This window comes from Pleurodeles waltl, chromosome 5 (genome assembly GCF_031143425.1).
Source record: "Pleurodeles waltl isolate 20211129_DDA chromosome 5, aPleWal1.hap1.20221129, whole genome shotgun sequence".
Classification (NCBI taxonomy): Eukaryota; Metazoa; Chordata; class Amphibia; order Caudata; family Salamandridae; genus Pleurodeles; species Pleurodeles waltl.
In genome coordinates, this window is record NC_090444.1 from 978,313,086 (window position 1) to 978,326,320 (window position 13,235).

At 42.9% G+C, this 13,235-nt stretch overlaps 1 protein-coding gene across 3 annotated transcripts in view; it reads right to left on the reverse strand.

Annotated features, from left to right (window-relative positions):
* Window positions 1-13,235, reverse strand: part of ADGRG6 (adhesion G protein-coupled receptor G6) — a 513,628-nt gene that overhangs the window by 485,943 nt on the left and 14,450 nt on the right. For all 3 annotated transcript variants that reach the window (XM_069235130.1, XM_069235132.1, XM_069235131.1), the window contains exon 2: window positions 6,750-6,850. In XM_069235130.1, coding sequence (XP_069091231.1) covers window positions 6,750-6,850 — 101 coding nt within the window. The remainder of the gene's footprint in view (window positions 1-6,749; window positions 6,851-13,235) is intronic.

Consider the following 13,235-nt stretch of genomic DNA (forward strand, 5'->3'; position numbering starts at 1 on the left):
AATCCAGGAGGTCTTTGTATAACTAATCTGTGATGGGCCCAAAACAGGAACCTCAAATCTGACCCGCTGCGAGTGAGACTCACACATTTTGACTTCAGGTTGAGATTCCACTCACACCAGGCTAAATGTCACACCTGGTGATAATGAATAAGACCTTAAATATAAATGTGACTCTGTGCATAGCTCTGTGGTATACAGAGCACCTTCTGGAAGCTGTGTAGAGCCTTCAGGAAGCAACCTCTCTACAGAAGGAACACTCGGGCAGACAAATCCATTTAATGGAAAGAGCTCCTTTCGAAACATAAGAAAGCAGCTCCACTAGTTTTGAAAGCCTTGAGTTTACTTTTATGGGGAATTTGGTTTAATTGGATATACTTCACATGGGTTTTTGATCTGTTTATCACTGATATCACTTCCTCGGTAGTCATTTAAGGCAACGGTTGGGTAACATCACTTGCTTTGATGTCATCAGGCATGCTAATCGGTTTTCACGCCTAAGATTTTCAGAACGTGAAAGCTCTAGTTATAATATCCCTCTATGTATATCCCTGTAGATGAAGAGTGCCTACCGGGTCTGGTGGGCTGATTCTGTCATGGCGCCTGTTGATTCTGCTCCCCACTTGGAGAACAGCGGAGGCGCCAGCGCGGAAGACAGGAGACGAGTGACAAAGTAGTGCCACAGTGCAGCTTTGTGTTCAGTTGCCAAAGCAGTAATAAAGAATTGAGAAATGGAGCTGGTAAAGCATAAAGCTCCAAAGTTTTACCTCGAACTTTAGTGTGCATTTTAACTTTTCTCTTCAGCTATTTTAGCATGATTTTGACTTTTAAAACAACGCAGTTTCGCTATACAGAGATTCGTTTTTACAACGACTTAACATTTTTAGAACACGCTAATATATATTAACATTTTAATTGAAAATGATTTCAAAATTTAGATTTCAGCCCTGAATGCACAGAAACAAGGCATCCATATTCTGCCATTAAACTTCAGGCTCTCCCTTGTTTCAAACTTTTCCAATGAGGAAAACTCGAACTCAGGCCCCTTAATACGCATGCGTATTCCGCCAACAGACGCGTTTTTACGGTTTCTTTGCAGCTGGTTTTGCAAAGTTCTAAAGAAATAGAACGCCAGCGCACTGCCCTGCTGGTTAGTGTCTACATAGACGTTTCTCAATTAACAGCCACTATTTTTTAATCTAAAATATTTTCATTAATCTTTCCAAATGTCATTGAGTCATTGTTGTGCGACTGGTGATATAGGGAAGATATATATTCATGGGCGGCCACTGCGCGGTGCTCCATATTTTCACTCTGTTTACTTTGATGAATCCTTGTCCTATTACGTCATATGAATGACTAAATACAGAAACCCAGCGCGGCCTAGCCTAAATGCTTCCATCTGCCCCGCGCCTCAGCTGAACTTCTGGAAGAGTGCTGCGTCGCCCCTGAGGTCAGCGTTCAAGCCGTACTCCACCTTACGCACCAGTCCCGAGTGGGGTATTGAAGCATAAAACGTCTCGCTTCTCCTCACTGATTCCGTTCTCACTGAATGTTTACCACGCCTCAAAGCAGAAGAGCAGAAGAAAAAGAAAAATTACATCGTCTGAATATTTTGAAGTGCTTAGTTGTAAAAAAAAAATACTAAACACAAAGCAACAGGGGTCCACATGTTTTTCTCAGGAGCCTGCTGTCGAATGCAGAGGCTGGTGAATGCCACGGTTCCAACCTTAGCTAAGGTTCCACCTCATGCCTCTTTCATCCACCACCCTATATTTAGTATCTCTTTATTTCACTCTTACAGGTTCTTTTTCACTCTCTGCCTTCTCTTCTTCCTTTGTCACTGTTATCCTGTATTTCTCTCCCTCCTTCTTTTTTACTTTTTTCTCCCTCACTCCAGGCCAAAGCCTCCTGCTAAAAAGTGAGTGCCGGTGCATCCAAGGCTTGAATATGTATGCACTATTTCAGAGTAACTGTTTGCGACTGAGAATTGCAAGAAATCTCCCATGGAAAGTATGGCAACCCTGCTAACAAGAACTTGTACATTCCATTTCATATTAAAGATGTGCAGACACTTAGTACCTGTGAGAGCCTGGCCATTTATAACACTGTCTGCAACCACCTGCGCAAATTTAAGCAGTGGCATTTGACCCAGTTCTAGCATACGGACTGTTGACTGATATTTCACCAACTCTCTGATGTTTTCAGGAGAAGCCTGGAAAAGAATCCGGTAACAGTAAAAACTCAACCTTCCATGTTTTTCAGGCTATTAAACTTGAAATTGACAGTAGAAGGAAGTAGTTTCCAGGAGATGTGTGTGTGGGAAGGAAATCGTCCTCCTCTTTGGAGATAGAGTTGGACCTAAAAAGGCCTAGGTTGGTACGTATTGTATGCCAAAGGATCATCCCAGAGCTCAGAAGAGCAGGATGGTGCTTAAGCAAAATATATTTGTCACACATTATTGTGGAAGTGGAGTAGTCACACCAAAAGACCAACCAATGTTTATGAACAGGAGGAAGAAAAAACATATCTAACAATATGTCTAAAATTACAAAAGCTGAAGAAGCATTCCTTTGACGACATTCCTTGTCAAACACATATTTGAGATAACTCAATTAACATCAACACATTTATAACACGCAATATTCTTCCTCTAGGTCTTATGAATTTCCATCTGTGTACAAAGGGAAACATTGATGTTGAGACTCAGATGGATAACCTGCGCTAAAAAAGGGACATTTGGCCAAGAATGACAATTAGTTCATTTATGCAAATGTACAGAAATGATTGTTAATACCAACGGGATTGGAGTTTCATGCCGAAAGAAGAACCTTATTTTGCTGGCTTGAAAGTGCACAATTGAAATACTCGCAGCTAATACAAAAAATACGTTACTCTGGATTTTCTTGGCGCTCCAGCTTTCTATACCAAATCACATTTTCCGGAATGCATCTATTCTACAAAACACTTATCCACTATATTTAGAATTCCATCCTCTGTGGAAGATGGTCCAAAGACCTGATGTAAGACATCACTGCTGGGAGTGCAGGCTGATCATGACGACATGACTTAGGCTGAGATTTATATTGTTCAGAGCTAACCTATGAAATATCAAGCCCCTGCTCACCTCTTTACAGCAAGCCTACTGTGTTACTTGAATGAATGAAGACAAATTCCATCAGTAGAGTTGTAAACATATGTCCCACCCAGCAGAACTCTCTTCAGAGGTAGTGAGTGTTGTCTTACACGTGGATTACCTCATGTTCTGTTTCACTGGTCTCCCTCTAAAGACATTAGAAGCTTCACACCAGTTCTGCACACTCTTGCCTGGTCTCCCTGATCCCCACCCGGAGGGCCAACTGCCTTGATGAACTATATTTCATCATGACTCCATCGCTTTGTCTTTCTCCTCTTCTCGACATTCTTGTGAAACATGATCTAAATTAATTGTAATTGTTCAGCAGGACCTGTCTCCTAAGTGAGTATCGTGAATGCATATGTTCTTTGAGACCTATAATATGCTCTGCCGTTCTTGTGGACTAGGTTTCAAATCAGGGATGTGGAATTCCTATCGCCCGACGCCCGGGACATCTTGTTTGGGGTCAAGGGCAACAAGTTTTTATGTTTACTTTGTCCTTGGGACAAGTAGGCCCAACCCTCTGCAGCACAAACCCTTTGGCTGTCTGTTTACAGAGAGTGGAACTCTCTGCAGTTGAGGTAATGTGTTTCCAAAAGATAATGCTGTTCGAACTTGTATTTATGGTTCATTATTTGAAAGCCTTGATTATTACGGTGAGTGCTGTAAATAAATGTTTTAAGGTCACACTTCACTACTGACGTTGGTTCCAGTACAAAAAAAACAGCTGTGTATACACATGTTCGAAAACTTTAGGCTATGAGGCTAAGTATAATGCTCCCAGAATGCTCTCTGATTAGATGCAAATGAAGTGTCATTTAGTAAAATGTGTTGATGCATGCTAGTATTTCCCAAAAATATTTCTAATGGAAAATCAGTGTAACAATTTTCAACACGAATATGGGAAGCATGAAAATAAACAAACACTGACAAAGCCAACTGATCTGACATATTTTTATAAGTCTTTTAGTTTCATCAATGCGTGTCTTGTTTTGACATGGCTTTTGTAACACTTTATTGTTGTGGGAGCTACCAGGCCCTCAACATTGTAACAAACACTGCCAAAAAAAAAAAACGAAATTTTTTGAACTCTAAAAGCACATGTTGCCACCAGTGGCATAACAAAGGCCCCACAGCCGCCCTCCAGGGGGCCCCTTTAGCACAGCACCTGCCCTGAGTGAGTCTGGAGAGGGGGCTCCTCCATGTTCTTTGCAAAGGGGCAACCTCCAGTTTCGTTACGTCACTGATTGCCACTGTAGTTCCTGACACTGAACAAAACTACTTTGTGTGCCAATATGCTCCTTGTGGAAGAGCAGAATGCAATCACTCACAGTAAAGCCAGCCAAAAGAGAGAGAAATAGAAGTTTTTATTAAACAAAATGTCTTTGTTAACACCAGACCTAATTAGGGACCAAGACCCACATGTAGGTAGCTTTTTGCATGTCACAAACAGCGACTTTCGCTGTTTGCGACGTGCAAAAAGCACATTGCGATGCACAAACCCAGTTTTGCGATTCAGTAACCTGGTTACCGAATCGCAAAATGGGTTTGCGAGTTGCAATTAGGAAGGGGTGTTCCCTTCCTAATTGCGACTCGCAGTGCAATGTAGGATTGTTTTGTGACCGCGAACGCGGGCGCAAACCAATCGCAGTTTGCACCCATTACAAATGGGTGCTAACACTTTTGCAAAAGGGAAGGGGTCCCCATGGGACCCCTTCCCCATTGTGAATGTCACTGTAAACATTTTTTCAGAGCAGGCAGTGGTCCTGTGGACCACTGCCTGCTCTGAAAAAATGAAACAAAAACGTTTCATTTTTCTTTTTTGTAATGCATCTCGTTTTCCTTTAAGGAAGCAGTCACAGACATGGTGGTCTGCTGTCTCCAGCAGGCCACCATCCCTGTGAGGGCCGCTATTCGCAAGGGGGTCGCAAATTGCGACCCACCTCATGATTATTCACTAGGTGGGCATTTGCGAAGCCCTTGCGAATCACAGATGGTGTCAGGGACACCATCCTACATTCGTATTTGCGACTCGCAAATTGCGGGTCGCAAATCTGAACCTACCTACATGTGGCCCCAAATTCTTAAAGAAAGTCACAAAAGTGCACCCATGGTATATGTCGTACCCCTATAAAATATTTGTGAACTGTATTTTAGCATGGGTAAATACGCATGTGTAGATTTGCTCATGTGAAAATCTATTGAGCATCTGCAAGTTCATTTTCCCTCCGGCCACTTTCTTCCCAACCCTGGAAGAAGTTCTAATTCTGCCATTGTCCGGAGTAAATGTCCAACCTTTCTTATCATGGGAAAATATTAGAGAGAAGCTGGTGAAAATCTTTAAAACATGCAGGTTAGTAGGTTTGCAGACTCAAAGGCATTCCAGCCCTGGAACTATTGCTTACTGCTTCCTCCAGCCCCAGTATGCAGATCTGCAGAAAGGTGGCAAAATAAGGAAATTGCTACAGTAAGGATTGAAACTGCAAGTATTCAAGCCCTATTATGGTAGTAGCCCTGGCATAATCAGAGAGGCTATTATCAGAGCTCTTACATAATGAGATTGCTGCCATAATTTGTCGCCACACTACATGGCACCAAAGGGACAAGTAGATCTTTTTACAGGACAAGTAGATTTGAGAAGCAACCTGTCCCCTGGACAAGTAGATATTTTAATAAATTCCACACCCCTGCAAATGTATAAACGTTACCAGTAACTAACAAGCATTTACACACGCTCAAAGGGCAGCAAGTCGGCCATGCTCTCAAACAAATCTTACGTATAAACACACCTAAGAAAATGCCACAAGTCAGTTACTTGCTTCAGCTAATTAGGCCCTCGACCCCAATACGCTGTGTAGAGGAAGCACAATGTTTTAAATGGTTTTCACTGTTGTTCAAAGCAGGGTTTTAAAATATGTTGGTGTAATGGGTAAAGCATATGCAGACCTTCGCTCATGAATCTAAACTGATTGCTTCAGCAGGGAGATTCAGTCAAAAGATGGCACACTAGTCTATGCTGGAGCACCCCTTGAATGATTCAGGGTTTTTTGTATTTTAGATTAAACTACTGCATGATTCTGTGAATCATTTGTAGACCACATGAATGAATTGTGGAACACTAACTAATATGTAAAGACAGAGAATTTCTAGATATCCCTTTATGTCAACCACCATCTTTTTCAAACTCTGCCCTAGCCAGGCGACTGTTGGCAAGAAAACAGGTAGTTGATACCAGAAAGTGAAGGATTATACTGTTGTTTACAAAAAAACCTTAAAGACAGTCTGGAACAGAAATATCACAATCGCTTTCCTTTATGTATTACATTAAATAGTACAGATTACAGATACATCATAAACTAAATGTGTGACAAACAGCAAAGAAAGACAAATTCGTAATCACACAATGACATGTAATCATAAGCATTAAAATGCCAAAATCTCATAAAAGCAAATGCTTCTTCTTGAAACCAAAGTACGAAAATCGCAAGCCAAAAAGCTGAGCAGTAGTGTAAAAAAAGCACCAAGTAACGGAAACAAACCACTGCTATCTTTCGAAACACTGCAAAGTGCAATAGCTAAACTTAGGTGTGAATTGAAGAAGGCTTACATTACTCACCCGACTGCTGAATGCAAATGGAGCAGAAAGTCATCAGGCAGAGAAAATGCTGCAACTTCCATTTCCAGTGAATAAACCATACTCCGCTAAAGCGGGGCATCCTGAGGAGACAAAAAAACACACAAAGTAATGTGGTCTTTTCATGGAAGGGGGATATCCTGATTCTTCTGAAATGATAAGAACGAATTGATTAAGCGGCGCCGGTGACAGGCAGCTGTGCAGCTCTATTCTCATAGCGTCACACAACGGATTCAGCACAGCTGCAGATACCACAAACCTTATCCAACCTACTGTATGTTTGGGATGCAGCGCTTAGACGCCTGATTTACTAAGATTTTGACATAAGTGGCAGTGGTTTCCTCTTGCAGAACCCCTGGCTTATTCCTGGAATTCGCGAGTCAGTCAGCACTACTACGAAAGTATGTTACCGCAATCACACCCTACATTTTTTACATTTTCTTTAACAGTTAAAGCCATTTATGGGGGTACACGCATTTGTAGTAACAATAATCGCTGTTTTTTTTACATACAGCGTAGTATTACACCTACTATTTTTAAGCACTGAATAGTAAAGGTATTAATATCATCCAATTTAATAGTATGTACCTTTTGCGCAATCTCAGCAAGATAGAATGTTGCAGTGGTCTTGTCCAGACTTAACTGGTGACCTACAGTTGACATCTGCACATGTTTTACATAAAGTGCCAGCTTGGCGGCAATAGATTTATTATTTATATAAAAAAAGTGCAGACAAAATAAGCTTTAGAAAATATTCTGAAAATGCCTCATGAACTTGCATTAACTTTCAAAAGAGATGGTCCCATTGTATTTAATGACTAACAGTAAACATTTATCTCGGTATACACAAAGTAAACTGAGCCTTCTCTTTCTTCTCGTCAAAATGCATTAATCATTAAATCAAAAGTGCTGTGCAAGAAGTGATATAGGGCACCACTTTAAAAAAAAATCTTCCAACCTGACTGTTGGACTTGGGACAGTAATTTGTGAGCCTTTTTGTGCATAATATGCATCTCAACCAATAATCCCCTAATTCCTTGCAAACAAACTGAAGACCATTATGTGAACTTAGGGCCAGATGTACAAACACTTTTTCCCATAGACACAGAATGGGGAAAAACCTTTGCTACATCTGGCCCTTAGTTTCTTCGTTAAAACCTCCTTCAAAGTTCATCCTCTCAGAACTCAAGCATTCACGTAACTTGCAGTAACTCGCTGCACTATTCTGACCTCAAGCCATTTGGACAAACAGTCAACCAATAAAAGGGCAAAACCCTGCATTCTAGGACACACAAAAAGGGACCCAAGTGACAATACTCAGTTTCTCAGGGTCCTTGGGAACATTCTACAGGTGAACACCCAGTGACACACAGGTTAGCCAATTGGTCACTATTCACACACTTCGAACATCCTTGCACCCATTCATCCACCATGGACATTCCTGTTATCAATAATATGTCCTTAGCCACCATTTTGTGGATGACATACTTAAGTGTCCTTCATGTCCCAACTCCACAATTCTCCTCCTCAGACTCGTGGGGGAGGGGAATAATTTAACAGCCATCATTCCTCATTCATCCCTCATTAATTTGTCCTATACCTTGAAAAATGCTTAAGGTCACCATTAGCAAGCATGCATGCCTTTGGCCAACTCTTAACTGTAGACTCCTAAAACTCAAAACAAAATGCATATCCACATCCTCGTTCATCTCACTCAACCCATGCCTCCTTTGATGTAGATTGCTCTGACATCCCACCAAAATTCCAAAGATTCACATAATCAATTGTAATGGCCACCTTACACTCATTATCATCCTCGAAAACGTGACCAGAACTAAGAGGAACTTGAGAAATACAGTCTGCATGCATATTGGCCCTGCCAGGCATATACTCTACTATGACTGTAATTTGGCAACCAAACGTAGCAAATGAGCAGTCACCTTCTGGTTCCAGGAGACAACATGTTGACTGGAGGTTTGTGGTCTGCTCTGAGCATAAATGTTCTGCTCCACAAAATACACTTACATGCTCAGATGCCCGGGTGCACACCAACAATTCTCGCTCAATAATGGAATAATTCTGTTTATACTTCTCCAAAGTTTGAGAGGTATATACACTACCCTCTCACTCTTACTATCCTGCTGTATAGGTACAACCCCCTTACCACACCAGTTTGCATCAAAAGTCGCCACACACTCTCTACACAACTCAATAAAAGCAGCCATTCCCATTTCACACATCAGCACCTAAAATCACTGCTACTGCCCAACTGTTGGAGGTGACACATTCAGAATCTAGTCACTCCAATTGGGTGTGGGTGATGACTCTCGCTGTATAACCTGTGCTCACCCTTGGGTAGCTTGACACAGAGCAGTCAGGCTTATCACAGAGGCAAAGCAAGAGCATTGCTTTTCCCCACCACAACCATGTTGAGTGGCAAACATGATACTTCACACACTGTGTAGGTATATAAAAGTTGTATTCAACACACACATTGTCAACACAGCATGCGTATTATGGAAACTGGGCATAAATCACATCAGCCAGAGAGCTCACAGTATTCGTCCCAACTGTGTGTAACACAATGACAGTATGTACCAGTGAGAACATTATATTTTCCCTCCCTGCACCCTCATGCAGTGCCAAACGTTGTCAGCACAAGAACCATCCTAGAGTTTACCAACTTTGATGTTACTCTTAAATTAAGGGTGCACACCAGTTCCCAGCGCTAGCAGCAATAAGTACATACAAGGGGTGTAACACTTCCACATAGCACTAGGCAGCACTAGAAAATCATAATGCCATCCTCAGGAATTCCCTGGCAGAAGAACATGACCAGCAACACCACGGTGCTGCCCTCACATTCACCCACTCTCAATACCGCTCCGTTGGTGGTGCCATGGGTATCATTCGGCTTGTGAAGACACACACTTGTACAAACATGCTCCAGGCACCCTAATGCAGTGTCCTGATATCCGGCTAGTGGATGCCACTGTGTTTGCAGGCACTCTGAATCCAAACCACCCTCCACCCATCAACCTGCATCGGCTATTCTGCCCCACCACAAACCATTGATTGAGTCAACCTTCCCCCTGGATACTAGGCCGCTTGCGGCCCTAGTCATGCTACACAGGATCCCGGGGACAAAATGGGAGGGGGGGGAGGAAAGACAGCAGCAAGGAGATGGTACGTCTGGTGCACAAAGACTTGCACTGCACCAAATGGTTACGCTTCCAAATGAAAAGTGCTCAGTGCGGTACCTCCACCAAAATGAGGCACAACGTCAGGGGCCTGATACCCTGAATAGCCAATGACCATGCAATCACTCCAAAGACAATTCCCACTGTGGTTCCACCTCAGGAGGAGGCACCAGTCTGGTACATGATGACTTGAACCACACCAGACACTCCCGGATGCTCCCACAAAGAATGCAAATCCTGCACCTCTCTGGAATGAGGCACAACGTCTGGTTTGTGATTACTTTAGTTGCACCAGACTCCCCGGCCAGACACTTCGATGCAAGTTCAGCCGTACCATACGAGTCAGTGTATAGCACAACTCCGGTAGCACCCCCACTTCTGAGGTTTGCAACCTATGAATGGCGCACAACACAAAATGCGCAAGCAGTCAAGGGTCACACAAGAGAAATGTGACTCACTCAACAACAGCGGGCAACAAGGGGTCCCGCACCGAGTGATCCGGCTCACATCACAAGACATCTCAGCATGCAGTGGCCTCCACAATGAAGGGGCACTAACCTAAAGTACAGGCAGTACTTGCAGGCTCTCCATCAGTAGCACCTGTCTTGCATCACCATAGATGTAACTCTGCCTTGCTGAAGGATAGTAGCCCTAGTTACTAAAGTGTGCCTTTGAAGTTAGTGGTGGTTCAAAGGGTTCTCTTTAAACCACAGATGTCTCCCCTAAATTTCCTCTCCATCCGTCCCAATGACGTGGAATGTAGATCTTTATCTTTAGTGGGGCCATTCTCTGCCCCAGAGACACCAAGTGTCACAACCCTCTGCCTCCATTCGCTCTATCCCAGGCACTCAACCAGTGTGCCAGTATGCGCACATTGGCTAGCACCAGACTCACTATGGGTATGACACCCTGGTGCAGGTAGGACCTAGAGGCCAGCTACGCCAGACACAATATATATAAAACCACCACTGTGTGGGTGGGCACACCTTGGCCTATTGGGCCGGGCTCTATGTCTCTAAAGGTCCTCTGGTGCAAGTGCACACCCCGGGGCCTGACATGACTGGTCTCGCCCACCTTAGTCAGTGCCTCCACTTGCCCAGTAGAGGACATGCACACACACTTCCACCCTGTACCTACAGAGGAACAGGGCCCAAAGGCCACTACTAGGGGACCAGCCCATCCCATGGGTGTGGTAGACCTCCTGAGGTAGGGGACACCCATGTGGGGGTCTTCCCTACCAGAGCAGAGTACAATTCGTATACCTGCCCTGCCCTACACCTACTACCTGCTCCCTCTTCAGGGCCCTCCAGGGGAGACATAAGGCTGGCTCAGGTTTGGCCCCTGACTAGGGGCTGCCACCCTGAGCACAGATGCATTAGAATCCCCGCTGGCCCATCTAATTGGGCCTAAGACATAGTTGACAGGTTTTTCTAGGGGGTGGCATGCACAGTGCAACACCCCCCCTGTTGCCAGGGCTATACCTGCCCGGATATGGGGGGGTACCTTTTTTACAGGGTCCTCTTGGGTACAGCATGTCAACCATGCCCATACCCACCCCTTCCTAACACAGGTAGCATGGGCGTGTGCATTTTCCCTGTGCATTACAGTGGTTAAGTGCCTAGATTTCTATGATCATGCACAGGCTGTCAGGAAAGACTGGGAGAAAAAAAGCAAAATGTTTTTGGAAAATTCCACAAGAAGTGCAATGTCCAACAACCACACTCTACACAAATTGCACTATTTCCTTCAGTAAACATCACAGAGGGTTGACTTTGGCGACATAATTTAAACAATCTTTCCATAAAACTCTGAGTGCTCAAGGAATTAAATTATTGGTTCTTTGTTTGAGGAACTAATACTTCCAAAATAGTAAGGCCTTTGTTCTGTTGAGATTTAATTCCAACTGTAGTCATCTTCGGTCCTAAGTATGCAAACTCACCACACCTGAATTTCCATTTCATTAACTCAAAGTCAACTAGTATTTTTTCACCTCACTCAATAACAAAAGCAAATTGTGATCACGGCCATCTTTCCCAAACACCAAAATGTTTATCCTGGAAAGCCATCATTCCTGTTACCTCTTTTAAAGTTTCCTTCATTAAGTGCTGAAAGACTGCTGCAGTGCTTGCCAGGTCAACCGGCATGTTATGGAATTTAAACATTTATTCTAATGTTACAAATGCTGTTAGGCGTTTAGACCCCTTGTCAAACTCCACCTGACAATATGCACTTGTGAGATCACGCGTGGAAATTAGTGTGGCTCCAGAAAGTGTGGACACCAATACCTGATGGTTATGAAAGAAATGCTTGTCAACCCCAATTTCAAATATAAATGTGGGCGAGTCCACATACACTCTTCATTCACTGTGGTCTTTAACAAAATCACCCCAGGAGAAACACAAAAGGAAGTCTCTAAAAGTTGGGTTACACCCTTGGAACATATATTATTTAACATGCCCTTGAGTTTTTTACGAAATGTCAGGAAATCATGCGGATCCTATGCCTCAATGGAACAGGTTTGCCTTTTAAGATTTTGTGTCTAAAACCCACAAAGTTTACTAATTCTTCTTTAATTATTGCAGGGAATGTTTCTTTCAAAGTAAGTATAAATTGATCTGTAACAATCTCATCAACTTCAAACAAAAAAGTTTCCCATTCGGATTCAAACAAAACACAAATTCTTGTTCATTAAACATTTTGAAGATAGGCTCGTCTATCTCTGCTACATAGATCTTATTCTTGGTTTTACATCCTGAAAACCTCAAATCTGCCCAAAAACACTCACACAAATCAGTTTTATGGCCAATCTATCCACCAGACCAAACATTGGGGCAGCAATTTTATTTCTCCCCATATTTTCATGACTAAACATTTCTTCAGTGCACTAATCCACGCACATGATTCTGCCATCATTGCATCGACTTGCACAACACACTTGAGCATCCCTTTATATTTATCTATACGAACACACAAAACAGGATTACATTGAGGCTAGAATCATTATCAAAGTCTGTAACAGAGCAGATGATGCTTCCTGGAGAGGCTTTAAATACTTCCCCCACCTGACCTCCTTCCCCCAACTGGGTACACGTTGTGTCCACTGCTAGATACCCCATAAGGTTTCTTATATGATAAAACTGCCACATCTATAACTTGTCTTTAAAGTCTTCTCCCTTCCATTTAATCAGTTTTCTTCTTCTATCTTTGAAGTTTTCTTGATTTCTTAATTCATTAACCTCAAACGTTGTTTCCATTCCCCTAGAATTAT